General features: G+C 40.1%; 1 protein-coding gene across 1 annotated transcript in view; it reads right to left on the bottom strand.

Annotated features, from left to right (window-relative positions):
- Positions 1 to 18432, bottom strand: part of LOC139477946 (structural maintenance of chromosomes protein 5-like) — a 243022-nt gene that overhangs the window by 53438 nt on the left and 171152 nt on the right. Inside the window, exons 16-17 of the mRNA XM_071260398.1 lie at positions 9478 to 9579; positions 2210 to 2277 (exon numbers count right to left, since the gene is read on the bottom strand). Coding sequence (XP_071116499.1) covers positions 2210 to 2277; positions 9478 to 9579 — 170 coding nt within the window. The remainder of the gene's footprint in view (positions 1 to 2209; positions 2278 to 9477; positions 9580 to 18432) is intronic.

Below are 18432 nucleotides of genomic sequence, written 5' to 3'. Positions count from 1 at the left end.
AATTATCGATCCTCTTGGCAATGGTCTCGGAAAGATCTTGGTCCATAGCACGACACAACACAGCTAATGCCGACAAGGGTTTTAAAGACTGCCTGATTTCCGTTTCTATAAATGAGAAACGACTGCCAGGGAGCCAAACACTTTGCCGAAACATTTTTATACCAGGAGAAACTTACGAGTGAAAGTGGAGCACAAAAATTACACCTGTGTGACAAAGTTCAAAGAATAGCGCAGTTTAAACACTGCTATAACTGTGGATTAAGTGCTAAAAATATCTATACACAATGCTAATACCTAACCAGGCTTGAAATACAAAACAATATTTGTGAAAGAACCGCAAGACGTAAGCAATTCTCATGATGGCGGAATGGAACAGTGATATGGAGACATCTTTCGTCTTCCATTTCTGGTATGACATGGTGTGTCCTGCTTCTGAACAGAAACAGCACTGTTTCTTTCTTCAGCAGGATCAATCACAGCTTCACTACTGTCAAAAGGTAAGCAGTTAATGCTTTAAGGAGTACTGCAGAATAACTTAAAAAATTAATAAGAGTGTGTGAGTAGGGAGTAGCAATGGAATAGCAACATTTCATCAATATCAAGGTGGTGACACTGGAAATGGGCTTTAGATATTGTTTCCATTTGAGGAATTGACTCTGAACAAGATGAGCAAAAACTGAAACACTAGGCTACCCTACCATCCCTAATATACAACAAGCATGGCATAGCAGCAGAAGAAAAAGCATTATTGAGCCTATGACCTTGAGAGTGAATTTGACCTTCAATTTGAGTGAACATTTCAAGGACATTACAAAGGGCTATCCAGCACATAAACCAAGCATGAAGATCCTTAGTGCACTATTCTTCCAGAATCCATTGCCTGAGAACAAATTGTAGTCTTAGCCTTATTGTCAATCTTTATAAATGACATTTCATGGTATGTCTCCAGTGGAACAAGAAAGTCTAAGTACCTGCAACATTATACACAACAGCCAATGTTGTGATAAATACCATGGTATTATTATGGTTTTGTTCAGATGAACAAAACCTTCCAAATGGTGTGCTGGTTTTCTTGGGGAATTAGTCAGCAAAGAGCCGGAGTCACAGGAGAGTAATCACAATTTTATTTACAAGAACAATTAACAATGAACAATTTACAATATCTTAGAATATAGCTGAGGGTGCCACAGAGAGTCAGTACAACCCCCTGGGCTGTGGGAGAGAGGTCTGCTTGGTATGAGTGTCAAGCCTCTTCTGCTTAACATTTTGCTTCTGTATGTATTTAACAAAAATTAGAACAATAAAAAAGAATATGATTAGTTGATACACGATGGGGTTTGCTTTATGGTTAGTGAATGGTTAGACAGAGGGGAATACTTAATCCTGTTAATCCTGTTGGCACTAATCTTGTTGACATATTCACTGGGTGCTTTGAAAGAGATTATGGTGTCACTATAGACGAGCTTGTACAGGGGCTAATCCTTAATGAGTCTAAATTGAAGTAATTGCTGAATGTTATTCTAATATAGGTGATGACAGATTTACTTAAATAAAATAGTTCAAGGCAATCTATAAGACTATGTAGACATGTCTTTTGTCTTATTGGATATTATGTCTGGGAGATGGGATCTTGATACTTTAGGCTAGTATTTATCTAAAAGCTTTCAATCTATTGAACTGTGCAGACATAACTTTTGTCTTATTGAATAGTATGTCTAGGAGATGTGTTCTCGTTACCTTAGGCTAGCATCTATCTAAAAAGCTATAACTGAAACTACTGATATTTTATATATACATTTTACCTGATGATAAGTTTTACTTGCTAAACTATAATTATATGAAATGATGTATAAATATGACACCATGATAACTCATAAAAGCACTTGATTAGTTATTATAGGAAAACTTAGTATAAATGTTATATCATCATATAAACATCAAACGGTTACAGTTCAGTTATTGATGATTGAACCGAGAAATCCACTTTCAATTGAATTCATCAAGAAGTTGTGGAAGGTTGAATTTAACTCACCACTACAAAAGCTCACAGATTCCTTAAGGACAGATTGTCATCAGACAAGAAAGTATATGGTTACCATTAAGCTGATAGCCTGAAAAGGTTCTCAAAACAACCCGTGCCATTGATTGGTTGACCTCTGTCCTTCACTGGGAAGTGGAAGCTGAGAGATGGCATGGTTGTGCTCATTACCTTTCTTTCTTCGCAGTAATCTGATACTGCAAGCGCTTCTTTTGGTCTTTTCTCTTATTTACATCTTTCTGCAACACAAAGTAGGATGATAATGTCTTTCATCAAACAGTGAAGCCAGATGCTTGAGACCTTATCACCACTGCCACCAGTGCTGCATTATTCTAAAAACAAATATTTCATCATCCGCCACAATTAATATAGATTATTAAATAAATGAATGCGACATTAATGTTTCATTTTCTATCCATGTCATGTAGACATTGAATTGCAATGTATAGTCAGTTGGCCACCAGCGGAAATGAGGCTTAGTTTAGATTTTCGTTCCCACATTTTCCTGTATACCTTAAAGCTTTTCTATTGCATAAAGGAGGTATCTGTACACAATTTTCATTGGGTAGTAAGCTTGCAAGTTTGTGCAGGAATTTTCAGGGGGTCAAAATTTCATAAATTGAAGGAAAAATGCATAATTTGACAAAATTGGCTGTAACATTTTTATTAAGTCATTAAACTATCCAAATTATGTCTTTGATTACAGGTAATGTGTTCGGTTATCTGAATTTGGCAAACATTTTGTTTCATTTAACTGTAATTCTAATTCTCAGTGGAAACATTGGTGAGTGAGTGAGTGAGTTGGGTTTAACACCGCTTTTAACAGTATTCCAGTTATATCGCGGCGTGTCAGCTTAATGTGGGAGGAAAGCCCGAAGTGATGCAGGTCTCAGACGTTTACCACTTTGGTGAAACCCACGAGCACGGGTATGGTGCTGACAAACCTAGAAACATAATTGGGGTGAACCGGGATTCGAACCCACAATCAAAGGTTTCTGGCGTGCCCAAGGGACGCAACTCTGCACAGCGAATCGCGGCGCCTTAGACGACTGGGCCACCCGTGCCCCCGGAAACATTGGTAAAAATCATGTGTTTTTACATCATTTTCAAATCTTGTGAGTAGGTAAAACACTAATTCCATTGAATTGTGACAATAAAACCATAATAACTGGGTATTTCAATCTGCCTGAACCATTGTACTATCCTATACAAAAAACAAAATGAAAATATATTGTCTACAATGTAACCCTAACCTCCAAAAACCAATTTTGACGGAAATTGCTTATTGAGATATGGTGGTAGATGATGTTGCTGTAGTGGATGGGTGGGATAATTGCAACAATGCTTAAAAACACCAAAATAGTAAACTCATGAAGAAAAATGATGATTCAAGTTTTTCTGTGAGCATTTATGGTGGCCATCTTGAATTTCAAGATGGCCACCATTTTGACCTATTTTCAAAATCAAGATCTAATATAGTTCTTCAACATGGTCATGTAATATATCATATGAAAGCTTTTTACATTGTCTTTTCAATTATGTACATTATTCACTGATGTCTGTGGTAATCTTATCCCCCAATAATAGAACAAATGATATATTGAAAGCTAATTTCTCTAGCACACCAACCAACCACCAAAGTCGTATTTTAATCTAATGGACATCGTTTCACTCAAAATTGTAGATATACTGCACTTTTGTCTGAGCATTTCACTAGTTTATCGTTTGAGTGAGAAAAAAACATGAGAATACTTGTAGTATTATGAAGTATTAAAAATTACATCAGAGAGTCAAGGGCTGTGAAATAATGTCACCTATAGTCACTGTCAGAGTCCACCTCTTCTGGAAAGGTAGGTAAGTTGTTCCTGATTAGGCATGACATAGCACAACTGCATCCAAGGGAACATCCCATGATGTTCTTGGCGCAGCTACACCTGGATGAGGAGCATCTGCCTGTTGTGCATTTACAGGTGAGCAATTCTAGACACAGTGCTGGCATTCGTTTCTGGGTCATTGGGATGGGTTCTATGCCATCCTCAGTAGACGACCACCTATACTCTTCTGGTGGTGGAATGTCAGCCTTTCCTTTGTGTGCAGAACACCAAGTGATGCACTGGTGCTGACATCTGAGTAGAGGTTGTGTGGTGGGAGTTCCTCTAGGTCTCCAACTCAGTGGAACGCGTCAGCTGTAAGTGTATTAATGCTAGTTGCTGTCGATGCTGGATTGTACACTTTGATGACAAATGTTTCTGTCTTTTTCATGTGAAAGGCACCAGTTTCTTCTGATGGTTGCAACAAATCTGGTTGTGCGATAAATATGTTCCAGGTCAACTTCTTGCCATAGCCACTGAACTGGCTTGTTGTGTCACAACCATGACCGCATGGAATGCTGGTAGAGTTGCTACAACATCTGGAGTGAGAGATTGATGTACATCAGCAACGTGTATGAATAGAGGGTCCTTTGCAGTACCTGCACCCATCCATATCTGAGCAGAAACCCGATGTTTATGATTTATCAACGGTATTAACACATCAGTGTCTCGGTTCTGAATGACAATGTGGTCGTCTACATTGCAGGAGGCATCATTCGTGCATCTGCCTCTTCATGTGTTTATAGTAGATTTGGTATTGCTGCAGATTGATCTAAGGAAGATATTACATCATCATGGTATGAATCGAGGTGACAAGCTTTTGTCAGAGTTCATTGACAATCGTTTGGCGGATAATGCTAAGAGTATTCATGACAAAATATCAGAAAATATGTCCAACAGTACATGTTCCACACTGTACACCATGCAGGTATCAAAGAAGTCAACTCAAACCAATACCTTTTATGCTAGGAAGAAAACTTTTCAGACGGTTGCTGAGTGCCACCCACAGTGGAAGAGAAGTAAACGTACCACATCTTCTAACACGAGCTGTCCCAGACCCCACCTTCCCTGGCAACAAACAGATGGCCTACTTTGTACAACAAAGCTGCGTTATCACATTTGCTTGCAAATTCTCATGCTACCATCAACTGATGACACAACATGCATTGTTATTGGTGGCATGGCTCTTGTACAGGCTATAGACAAACCAAGCAAAGCTAGGACCTTTGGAGATTTGGCTGATGTTTTCATTTGGAATGTGCTGAAGAACTTCAGTGAAACTTGTACTTAAGTCGATGATGTCTTTGACCAAAATGATGCAAAGTCTGTAAAATCTGCAACTTGGACAAAAAGAGGTGATCGATCAAAGAAAATTCGAAGAATAATAGATAAATGAGACATCCTTCTGCTGGCTTCATTGTCCAGTTTTATTGAAACGAACAAGCAAAATTTGATACAATTCTTGAACACAGAATTGCACGCACAGGCACAGCATCTCCATCATAATCATCAAATCATCATCATTGCTGGTGGATTAAGCAGCCCAGATACAGCAGTATCTTCCATAGATCAATCTGAAGCAATGCCAAATCTAACGTCAACACATAAAGAGGCAGATACACGAATGGTGATCAATGTCATGGATGCATCCTGCAATAGATACGACCACAGTGTCTTTCACAGCCAAAACACTGATGTGTTAGTACCGTTGATACATCATAAACATCGGTTTTCTGCTCAGATATGGATTGGTGCATATCAGTTGATGATGTACATCAATCTCTCATTCTCCCAGAAGTTGTAGCAGCTCTACTATCATTCCATGCAGTCACAGGTTGTGGACCTGGAACATATTTATCGCACAACCAGATTTGTTGCAACCAACAGAAGAAACTGGTGCCTTCGACATGAAAGAGACAGACTCACTTGTCATCAAAGTGTACAATCCAGCATCGACAGCAACTAGCATTAATACACTTACAGCTGACATGTTCCACAGAGTTGGAGACCTAGAGGAACTCCCATCACACAACCTCTACTCAGATGTCAGCACCAGTGCATCACTTGGTGTTCTGCACACAAAGGAAAGGCTGACATTCCACCACCAGAAGAGTATAGGTGGTCGTCTACTGAGGATGGCATAGAACCCATCCCAATGACCCAGAAACGAATGCCAGCACTGTGTCTAGAATTGCTCACCTGTAAATGCACAACAGGCAGATGCTCCTCATCCAGGTGTAGCTGCGCCAAGAACATCATGGGATGTTCCCTTGGATGCAGTTGTGCTATGTCATGCCTAATCAGGAACAACTTACCTACCTTTCCAGAAGAGGTGGACTCTGACGGTGACTAGAAGTGATTATTCTCATGGTTTTTTTTCACTCAAACGATAAACTAGTGAAATGCTCGGACAAAAGTGCAGTATATCTACAATTTTGAGTGAAACGATGTCCATTAGATTAAAATACGACTTTGGTGGTTGGTTGGTGTTGCTAGAGAAATTAGCTTTCGATATATCATTTGTTCTATTATTGGGGGATAAGATTACCACAGAAGTCAGTGAATAATTACATCATTGAAAAGACTATGTAAAAAGCTTTCATATGATATATTACATGACCATGTTGAAGAACTATATTAGATCTTGAAATTCAAGATGGCCACCATAAATGCTCACAGAAAAACTTGAAACATCATTTTTCTTCATGAGTTTACTATTTTGGTGTTTTCAAGCATTGTTGCAGTTATCCCATCCATCCACTACAGCAACATCATCTACCACCATATCTCAATAAGCAATTTTTGTCAAAATTGGTTTTGGGGGATGGGGTAACATTGTAGACAATATCTCAGCCCCTATGTAATATATTTTCATTTTGTTTTTTGTATGGGATAGTACAATGGTTCAGGCAGATTGTAATACCCAGTTATAATGGTTTTATTGTCACAATTCAATGGAATTAGTGTTTTACCTACTCACAAGATTTGAAAATGAAGTAAAAAAACATGATTTTTACCAATGTTTCCACTGAGAATTAGAATTACAGTTAAATGAAACAAAATGTTTGCCAAATTCAGATAACCCAAAACATAACCTGTAATCAAAGACATAATTTGGATAGTTTAATGACTTAATAAAAATGTTACAGCCAATTTTGTCAAATTATGCATTTTTCCTTCAATTTATGAAATTTTGACCCCCTGAAAATTCCTGCACAAACTTGCAAGCTTACTACCCAATGAAAATTGTGTACTGATACCTCCTTTATGCAATAGAAAAGCTTTAAGGTATACAGGAAAATGTGGGAACGAAAATCTTGTTTTTCACCCCTGGCCAACTGACCAGTAGTTTGTATGACACTACTGGCAAGAACAGGTTTCAAGATAAACATAAACAGTGCATGCTCCAACCACATTTCCCACTGGATGGAGAGATCACCTTGTCTAAGACAGTGTGTGACATTGCATGGGACTGGGGCATTCCCAAACTGTGAAATTGGGCTGAAATTTAGCCAGTTGCGATGCAAAAATTTTGATTTTAGACAGGCACTACTAAGCTTTAGTACGATATGTTTGAGTGAGTGTGTGGATTGATGACGTTTTTTTAGTGCTAGCCCACTGAGATTCCATGTCGCAGTGTAACAAGGATACCCCACTTAGACACAGTACACTGACCCCCAAACTGACTAGTCCTTAATTTAACCCAGGCACCAGGCAGGGTAATAACAGTACAATCTTATTACGTCTTTTGGTACGACTCGTCAGGGCATCGAACCATCAACCTCCTGTTCTCCAGGCAGACGCTCTAATGACTGGACCATGGAAGCAGCATGGACCTACCTTATAGCACTAAATTTGAATTTAATATCCATGCAAGGTTCTTGAGATATATCATTAACAAACAACAAATTGGGAAAATGGTTACTATGTCACAATTAACAACTGTGGTCAGCAAAACATGACTTAGCCACCTTGACACCAAATTTTGCAACAAGTCCTTTCAAAAGTTCTGGAGGTCACACAAAAAGCAACTTTGTGACGGACAGTGCCAGAGGCTGTACAGTGTCTGCCAGCATGGCAGCAGCACACAAAAGAAAAAACAATAGTGGTCAATATCTGAATTCAAAAATACTGTGTGCAATTTACTTTCTACCCGTGAAAACCCAGGGTAGAATAGGTCTTCAGCACACCATTCATGCCATAAAAGGCGATTATGCTCGTTATAAGGGGCAACAGGATCAGGAGGTGGTCAGGCTCGCTGACTTGGTTGATGCATATCATTGTATTCAAACTGCGTAGATCCATGTCCACGATATGAATCACTGGATTGTCTGGTTCAGATTAGATTATGTGTTCTAACCCCCATCAGTAGATTATTTTGTAAAATAATAATACATAGAAAAGGTTGATTTTGTTTATTCAAACAAGTGTCAGAAATAGAATAGAAAAATCGATCGATGCATGAACAAATGGATAGCAATTTCAATAAAATTTTGTATCGATATAAATTTACATGCATCTCGTATCGTATCGTGAGAATTATCTACCGATGCATCGGTACAATCAGTGAATCGTGACATCCCTACAGACTGCCATCACATAGCTGAAATATTGCTGAGTACGGCATGAAACAACAAACATACTGGAAGACAAAACTTTTCTCTCCTTTTTCCATGATTATTGCAAATAAGGGCTTCACATATGATGGAAATACATTTAGCAATGTCACTGTAATATGTTCAGATTTACTCACCCTTGAAGTAAATACAATTAAATACATGAAATACAATTAGGAATAAGAAACAAGAAAACAGTTGTTTCTCAGGTTAGCAGGTGTTTTATGTTTGTCAAACCCCTAGATTTACTTCCAGGAATGAAGAAACCCCTGAACATGTGACACACAGTGAGTGAGTGAGTGAGTGAGGTTTAAGCTGCTTTTACCAATATTCCAGCAATATCATGGCAGGGGACACCAGAAATGAGCTTCACACATTTTGCCCATGACAGAAACGGAATCCGGGTCTTCGGCGTGATGAGCGAACGCTTTAACCACTAGGCTACCCGGTCGACCCATGTCTCAAAGTAAACTCAACAATAATTAATAGTGAGAGAAATAAGCAACATATGTGTTGAGCCCCATCACAAATTACACATGAGCCAAATTTCATTACATTTTCAGTGAGAGTGAGCGAGTATGGTTTTAAGCCATTTTTAGCAATATTCAAGCAATATCATGGCAGGGGACAACAGAAATGGTCTTCACACATTGTACCCATATAGAGACTGAACAGGGGTCTTCAGCATGATGAGTGAATGCTTTAACCATCAGACTACCCCTCATTACATCTTGAACAGAAGTCGCTATATGGCTGAAATAATGCTGATGCAATGTTAAATTTTAACTCACTCACTTTTGAACAGAAATGGCTGATTAACAGACACAACAATTTGCAGCTTACATTATGGTCGATGTGCAAAGGTCAAATCAAGGTCAAAATCTAATCCCAAATCTGGGGAAGGAAGCAACATAATCTAATTTTTGCCACCTGATTCGGATTCGGAACTTACCTTGACTTCCCTCAGCTGGTTCATATGAGTTTCCAAGTCTCTTGACTTGCTCTGGAGACAGTTATACTGTTCCTCCAAACTTTGCAACTTCTGCTGACATGTCTGTAAAAACATAAACCAACATATAATTTTAATATTCCATGTTATTCAAATTGCCAAACATTGTTTCAAACTAACTGAATTTGCCTTCAGGTTATATTGAAATTTTGCAAAAGATTACAAAATTCAATAAATTTATATCTATGACATCAGGATACATTATCCTGTTATATAAGATAGATACTCGATAAATCGCAAAGAACAATGAAGAACGATAAAACATTGTTTTATCATGACATTTCTACAGATTCCAACATGCGCTCGCAACTTGATGATGACGTTATTTTTAAGACAGTAAATGTTCCCCTCAGATGTAGCAGGCAAAAGCAAACAAATGCAATAGCCGAACGATCTATTCAAAAAGTGGGTGAACTATGGCAATCTCTAATGAAAGAAAATGTAAGATAATGGCAGTGTCCATCAGAATTTTGTATGTTGCTTGTTGATTAACACAGCACTCAGCAATATTCCAGCTATATCACAGTGGTTTGAAAATAATCAAGTCTGGACCTGGCAATCTAGTGACAGACGTCATGAGCATTGATATGATGACTTGGATCAGCCAAGTCAGTGAGTTTGACCAACTGATCCTTTTAGTCCCCTCTTATGACATGTAAGGGCTGCTGAAGACCAGTTCAAACTAGGCTTTGAAGTCTGAAATTGACCTATGGTGGACCTGAACCAGTATGTCTGTAGGCCTGCAAGATTGTTGCTCATAACCAAAGCACCATGGCGTTATGAGAGATCTATCTTGCTGTTGTCTAATAGTCTAGGTACTGACACATGCATAATTGATGGTTAAATGTACCAGGGCTGGCTGCTGATATAGATACCTAAATATCGATCAATTATCAATAATTATCAGAGAAGGAATTTTAAGCAAATATGCAAGATGTGTGTCCTGAATGAAATCAACAGATTTCAAACCACTTGTGAGCAGTGAAACATTTATGCATTGATTACTATGTGGAATTTAAGATACAACAAGTATTTGTCACAAAGTGACGAAATGTCCCCCGCCTGTATATACACCATAGTTCCAAATATGAAGACAATCCAGCGATTAGTTCTTGAGATATCGCGGCAACACCGTTTTCCAACTCCAAAAGCAGATTTGACTGCTGTGGCCTTGAAAATGGGGTCAAGGTCACCAAAACCGACTGGTGTCTGCGGAGTCTGTATATACACCATAGTTCCAAATATGAAAACAATCCAGTGTTTAGTTCTTCAGATATCGCAGCACCAAACAGGTGGGACGTACGGATGTACAGACGTACGGACGGACGGTCGTGAATATTATATCCCCCGCTTCACGCTTTCGCACGGCGGGGGACAACAAAAACACTTGCTTTCATTCTTCAACAATTGCCATTATTCATGACAGGTGTTTTTGAACATCTAAACTTTATTTTATCAAAACAGTTATCAACAACAATTTCATATAGATAATCATTAATATTTCTTCCCACTGACGATAATTCCAAGTATCAACCTTTTTAGCCAGTCCTAAAATGTACCCATGGTACCTCCACACAACATCCTTGTCGTACACAGGTACAACAAATAACCAGCCATTGAAGCCTTCATACCTTTGAGTACTCCTGTAGAATTATGACGAGACTTAACTATGGCCCGAGTTGTCCTTATGGAGATACCTCTGGTTATTGCTGCTCTATTGTAGATGCACATCACTTGAAGAGCAAACAATGTTGGAGCAGGATGTGCGGATTGATGAGTTGTCTTTCTAAAAGAGGAAGCTCCCAAACGGAATCTCCCGCGGGCTTTCCTAGTTTTGGGAAGCAAAGTCGACTGGGTCAGTACGGCATGACCAAAACCAGATTGATTATCTGCGACTCCCTCAGGTTCTTTAGAATTCTGGGTAGCATTGCTGGAGGTGGCAATATGAAAGCATGAAGTCCTTCCCTTAATATTGCAAAGCATCATGGTCCCAAAGGACCTGGGATTCATTGAATTTAGTAATTGATGCTGGAAGTCAATAATTGACAAATCTTCCGGAACAGCCTGGGATGAAGTTATTTCATCAAAACTGAGTGATCAAGTGAAAGACTGTCAACATGCCTGGAATGTGATGTAATCCGTTTCACACTGTCGACCAACTGGTAAAACTGAGAAGTTCTGTCCAGTAGCTTACTTGAGTCTGTTGATCCCCTGTTGTTGATGTAGTGTGCAACTGTAGAGTTGTCTGTGGAGACCAAAACCTTGCCATTAACCAACATTGGATTCTGGAGTAACTTTTATTTTAGTTGAAAGTTATCTCATTACAATGGCTGTCATATTCGTATGTGCAAAAACAGTGAACACTGAAAGTTTATACAACTGACGGGAAGTGTGCACTCCTAACAGTGTTGAACCTATGGAACCTGTGTGCAGTCGAAGGTCATCAGAAAATGTTGCTGTGTTCTTATCGTCATCATCAATGTAATAATGGCTGCAAAAGATCTTTTATCCCCGCTTCAGTTTGTGCGATATTACGCATTATCTCCTTGGCATTCAACTGAACAACTTATACATCTCTTTTCTCTCCTCTTTTGCAGGGGATGTCTCCAGAGAGAGCCTTGTTGGCTCTTAAGATATCATAGTTGTAGAAGTCGTAGGAAATGCCAAAAACAAAGGTACCATAATTGTAGAGGGAGCATATCTATCCATAAAACATCTCCACTTGCTGAAACTGAGCATAAAAGGCGTAATTATAGGGGTTGATGACACAGATCCAGATGGGATAAACAAATATCTATTTCCTCGGATTCGGACAAGACAACATAAGACAAATGATTAAATAAAATATTTATTGTTTTTGGGTAGACTGGGGATTCTCGTAGAGCCGGTAGCACACTGTTTATTGACATAATAGAAAGCTACTGCTTTACCCCGATGGGTAAGCTAACTAAGGGTGTGCTAAGTGACAGAATTGAGATACGCCTTGAGTCGGCTGTAGTCTGACGCCAGACAACCGATACCCCGACGGGTATAAACTAGCCACATATAACCGTGAAGCCAACAGACAATACCTCGACGGGTGTAGCCGACTGAAGGTGTATGCCCTACCAAAGCAACTGTGAATTGAAGATAATTTTGGGGTGATACATGCCCAAAACGAAGTTATGAAATAACTGTGAATCCCCAAAATGATGTGACAGATATAGCAAACAAAAGGGGTAATAACATATAAACATGGTTGACTGTAAGTGAAATGTGGCACATAGGGGGTGTACAGACTGCACACCATATCATGACCAGTACAGGACTTGCCAACACTAGAAAAGGTGTGTAAACATATCCATGAAAGTCTCTGCAGTCACTGTTCAATAACATAACACATGTCTCTGGCACACAATGCATCAGGAAACTAATTACCATGTGAGGTTACAACCGGGCCATGGCCAGCTGGGCTTGATGGATGCTTCGTTGTTCTGTGCGTATGTAGCAGTTGTAGCAGTCCGACGACCAACGTCCCAAGATTTGATCATATGATCTGGAATGCCTGGCGTTGCTGCAGTGGTGGCTGCACCAATTCTAAATGAATGTCCATTGTAATTTGTGTGGTCATACCCGGTCCTTTGCAACTCAAGTTTTAGATGGTCAATGAAAAACTTCCTGTCCATGGCTACACCATTAGGCATGAGGAACAGAGGATCTAAAGGATTTGACGTCCTCTGGGTGCGAAGAACAAAGTATTGCAAGAGGGTCCTAACTGGGCAGCATAACAGGGTCTCGTACAGCCTGTGTAAGGTGATGATGACGCCTTTCCGGAATGGATCCGTCTTCGAAGCCTTAAGACACACTGTAGAAAGCTCGTTGTTAAATGAAACGGAGTTGATAGACAAGTGTATTGTTGGGTTATAAGCGTCACAGGTAAATTCGCCACATCTCAAGAAAGCGAAGAAAGCCATACAACAGGACATCTTCATGCGTAGATCAATATATGGGTTAAACAGACCTTGGTTCAGCTTGATGCACATATCTGAAAGTACTGTAATTGAGATTGGCAGTCTGGTCCTGGAGGAACTGCCCTGCAGCTTTTTGATAGCCTTGATGATTGTCTCGAGGCGAGTTGTTGAGCCATTGATCCAGGGGTTGGTCATATCGTACATGAACCTAATACCACACAAATACGTCTTGATGGTGGCATAACGCAGCTTCAGGGTGTAATGGCAGTAGGTCACAAAATACAGTAGGACATCTTCTGTGAGGTTGGGTAGATTCGCGAACGAACACACTATACCGCAGGTCATCAAGAACCCCAGGAATATGTTGCATCCAGCCTGATAGACGGTGTGGGTCGATGAAGCTAATGCACTGTTCCATAGTTCATCCATATTCCTGTTTAGGGGTACAGTAGCTGCGACAAAGGAGGGCACTGAGTGTGGGTCTTGTCGGCGAAAGGGGCTAGATCCCTGAATCTCTCCATCTGCAACCGAGACAAAGCATCAGCTATAGTGTTATCGACACCCGGTACATGAAGGGCAGAGAACAGAAAGTTAAAATTGATAGCTACGAAGGTTAGTCTACGCATAAATTGCATAATGGTGACACATTTGGATCTTCCCCTATTAATGATTTCAACAGTTGCTGTATTGTCACAATAAAATCTGGTGGATTTCTTTCCCCACAGGTGACCCCAGAGCACTGCTGCATTGATGATAGGAAATAGTTCAAGCAGTGCCATGGGTTTGTCCTTTTGTAACAATGTAGATAATTCCTCTGACCAAGCTGCAGCGAACCACCTCCATAACCTACAGTACTGGAGGCATCCATGAATAGGCTAAAGTCTGGGGCACTGATAAGATGGTTCATAAACATTGTGACTCCATTCCAATGTTGGAGAAAGAATCTCCACATTTTTAGGTCCTGTGAACACTGTTTGTTGAGAGAGACCATATGATGTAGTTCTTTGACTGAATGCGCTCTTCGCAACAGGTAACTCATGAAGGAACTTCCCAGGCGAATAACTCGCATGGCATAGTTCATTTGTCCAACGAGTACTAGGAGTTGTCTCTTGCACACTTTCGTCTTCCCTTCAATGGAATCCATGACTTGAATCAGTCTATCAACCTTCTCGTAAGGAAGATGGGATTGCATTCTGATAGTGTCCAGGGCAGGGGTCCGGAAACCGTCATATGCGCCGGACATGTCCGATTGGGAATCTCAAATGACCGGTTTAAAATATTGCTTACCGGACATTTTAAAAAGTATTGTCCGGACATTCTTAAATTTTGACCGGACATGATCAACAGTTAGGACTGAGCAGTTTCTGTCTGCAGTTGCAACACAATTAAGATTTTCTACACTGACAAGCTTTGTTTGTTTTGATTGCTGTAAATACATCGTACCTACATGATAGTCCAATCGGTCAATCACTGTAATAGGCAATAAACTGAGTTGACACTAATTAATCAAGGATTAATTACTGAGAACATCTTGTTAATTTGCGTGAAAGGTGTTTACAACTGTACATAAATACCTTGCATCATCGATGTACATCATTATCCTCACAATGTTACGATACGTAACCTCAGACAAGAAGCGAAAGCGTGACGACAGCCAGTCGACTGATGCAGATCAGTCGAGCGGATCTGCCAAACCCTCAAAGTCAAGACGATCATTTTGTAAGTCGTGGCTAACGACTTTCACTTGGTTGACATACAATGAAGATTTGCAGATTTTATTGTTTTCAGTAGCTAGTCGTATATTGAATCTTGATTGACCGCCATTTTGCTTTCTCGGACGATCGATATCAATTTTTTTAAGGTCAATAATTAAGTACAGATGAAAAAAGTATTCAAATAACTATTGCTCTCAACGATATTTTAGTATTTGTGATTAAATTATCTGTCTTGTTTTAAAAAAATCTTTAGTTTAAAAAAAACCTTTTCCCGTGCGGTCACGTGATAACCAAATATGGGATAATAGTCTCGATCCAAATGTTACAACGCGTACACTTGAGCAGACTCATGAATATAACTCATGAATATTAATTAGACCGTTTACTACGTTCACAGATCGTTATTATAACAGAAACAAACGTATGTTTTCCAAGTATATCTAAATTGATATTATTTGTTATTAATTGTCCGGTGAATCAAACAATTAAAATTGAAACAATTCATAATTCATCATATTATGAATACGTAAACTTGTAATGTGTGTCAAAAGTCGTACTAAAATACGCTATTTGAAGGGGGCGTGGCCTAAATGCAAATGTCCGATTGGGATTTTAAATTTTCCGGACCCCTGGTCCAGGGTAATGCCTAGATAATCCACGCACTGGGAAGGGCCTACAGTTTTCTTTGCTGACAGTGGAATGTTGAGGTCTTGCAGTTGCATGAAGAGTTGCATCAAAGCTGCCATAGTCTTTACACCTTTGCGAAGGCAGTTCTCGAAGCATATAAAATCATCCAGGAAATGTAGAATGTTTTGAATGCCATAGTGATAGGTTGCTACCCAGCAAACAGCCTGTGACAGGAGGTCAAATATCTTGGGGCTAGATCGAGAGCCAAAAACTAACCTGGTGTAAAAGTAGTACTTGTCCTGACAATAAATGCCATGGGGATGCCACAAATTTGGATATATAGGGATTAACTTGAATGCATCAGTAATATCCGTTTTACACATGTAAGTTCCCTGGCCAAGGGCTTTGATGATGTTGATAGCATCGTCCACGCGCACATATGATAATGAATAGTCCTCCTTGTCAATGAGAGAGATCAAACTGGGATTGTCTTGATCATTGTGCGGGGTTGATTCTGTAGCTTGGAAAGGGTAGGGTGTTGAAAGGTCCTATGACGTAGCCTTTCTGCACTTCACTGAGGATGATATTAGTCGTGATTTCAGTGTTGTGTAGAGCTGAGCGCAGATTCTTGCATTTAATAGAATTTGACGGACAATACTGCATACCTGTGTGGAAACCTGATTCGAGGCCTGATATCAGTTGGTTAACAAACTGTTGATCTGGATGTTGTCTGAGTAGTTGTTGCAAGGTAGGCACGTTTATCGGTGAAGTAGCCGGATACAGTCACTGTTTCTTGCTTTTCCTGGCAGAAGACTGGGACAGCTTGTGACCTTATGACCTTATGACTTATGACCAGGATGTGGCTTCCTGCAGTGTGCACATATGTGTAGATACCTGCATGATGGATAGATGCACTTGCCCTCATTGAAGTTGTTGCATAGTGCGCGTCTGTTGTGGAATCTGTTGGTTCTACCCATTGAATCAGCCTGAGGATCGGTCCAAAGAGTCTTTTCGGCCTGGCCACTCCTGCACCATTATGTTCCTATACCGGCTGAATGCTACAATAAACTCTTGAATGGTCAAGACATTTTGTAGTCTGTTGTCAGTAGGGGACTTTAGGCGGAGTTCATGGTTGCCCACCTCAATCACTCTCGGATGCGAAGAAATGACATCTGGCATCAATAGACATGCCAGATTCACATCTTTCCCTTCAATTATTTGTTTCCGAAGGGAAGCTGACACAACCTCGACATCCATCAAAGACGAATATGAACTGGTATTAGGTGAGTTACCTTGATATTGGGAAACATATTCCGATGCTGGCAAAGCTGTATGTAACGTGAAATTGCCAGTGGCTGGTCGACTTCCTCGTCCTGTTGTACATGTTGTAGATGGCTGCTGTATGTTGGCCTGTAACTGTTGGAGTGTACTGGGGGGTGTAGCAGATTGTCCAAGTGGTATGCTATTGCTTGAACTAGGCTGATTGTGCATGGGTAGGAGGGAGTTCGTGATGAGGTTAACAGAATCCTGCAGTTTTCGAACAGTCTGCGCCAGTGAATTGAGGTCCCTGTCAGGTTCGGATTCTGGCATCAGGGCAGCTATGTTTGAAACAGATGACTGTCCTCTGGTGTTGATAAAGGAGTTGACTGCTGAAGTGGGTCCACTAGTGTCCCTTCGGTAATCGACAACGGAATTATCCACTTCCCTTGTCCCTGGGGAGGTTGCCTGTTTAGCTTCCATGTTCTCCATATAGAAACGAATGAGGTGCGGCAGTTAACAATTGGAAATGCCAAGATCCTGTTTTATTTGCTTTTGCACTGTCGTTATCGTCCAATTGAGGATTCTCATCCGTCGCACTCGCTGGAACGACTCCCGCATATCTATGGCGAGCGGCTCGATTTCTGTTGAAAATGTCACCATCGTCTTCGCCATTGTTTGAATCGGCACCTGCAGTCTGCGATCTTGATCTGGTGGATCGTCGTCGACTGCCTCCACTCACCATGCTGAGCCACGTGCCTGTGATCAATGCAAGGTTACTTCCGAAAGCATGACTGTCTGTATGTCACACAAACGCGGTGATGTTGAAACCTTGGACTTCGATGTCGGATAACGTTTGCACTTTAAATTACACGAGACACGATTAATGGCTGACTGTGTAGAACAAAGGGAAAAGTTGTGCATGCGCGCGACCTATGTTTACCTGGCTAATACCAAAATATGGATTGATAAACGAACAGTGGTTGAACTGCATAGGCATATTTACATAGTTAAAAACTCCCAAATACGGACTGATACACGGACGTTGATTATAATAGGGCATTAGGATAATTAAGTGTGTCATATAAATAGGACTAATATTTTATAAACAGTGATTGCAAGGCCGATGTGTATTCCCATGGTTTTAACATAAGTAGGAATATATGAAACGGAAAGTGATTGTACCGTTGGGATGTGATGTAAGGTTATTAAAGCCAGGTTAGAGATACACGTATGAGATATCAATGGTTTGCTATGTACATGAAGGGACCTTGTCCGACCAGAGGCTGCCATAAACTATACTAAAATATTTAAGTATTAAATTGTAGGGGCTGATGACACAGATCCAG

The sequence above is a fragment of the Haliotis cracherodii genome, unplaced genomic scaffold (genome assembly GCF_022045235.1).
Source record: "Haliotis cracherodii isolate W230 unplaced genomic scaffold, xgHalCrac1.p SCAF_1, whole genome shotgun sequence".
In the NCBI taxonomy this organism is placed as follows: domain Eukaryota; kingdom Metazoa; phylum Mollusca; class Gastropoda; order Lepetellida; family Haliotidae; genus Haliotis; species Haliotis cracherodii.
The sequence above is the reverse complement of the archived record's forward strand: the minus strand, read 5'-3'. Positions and strand labels throughout refer to the sequence as shown.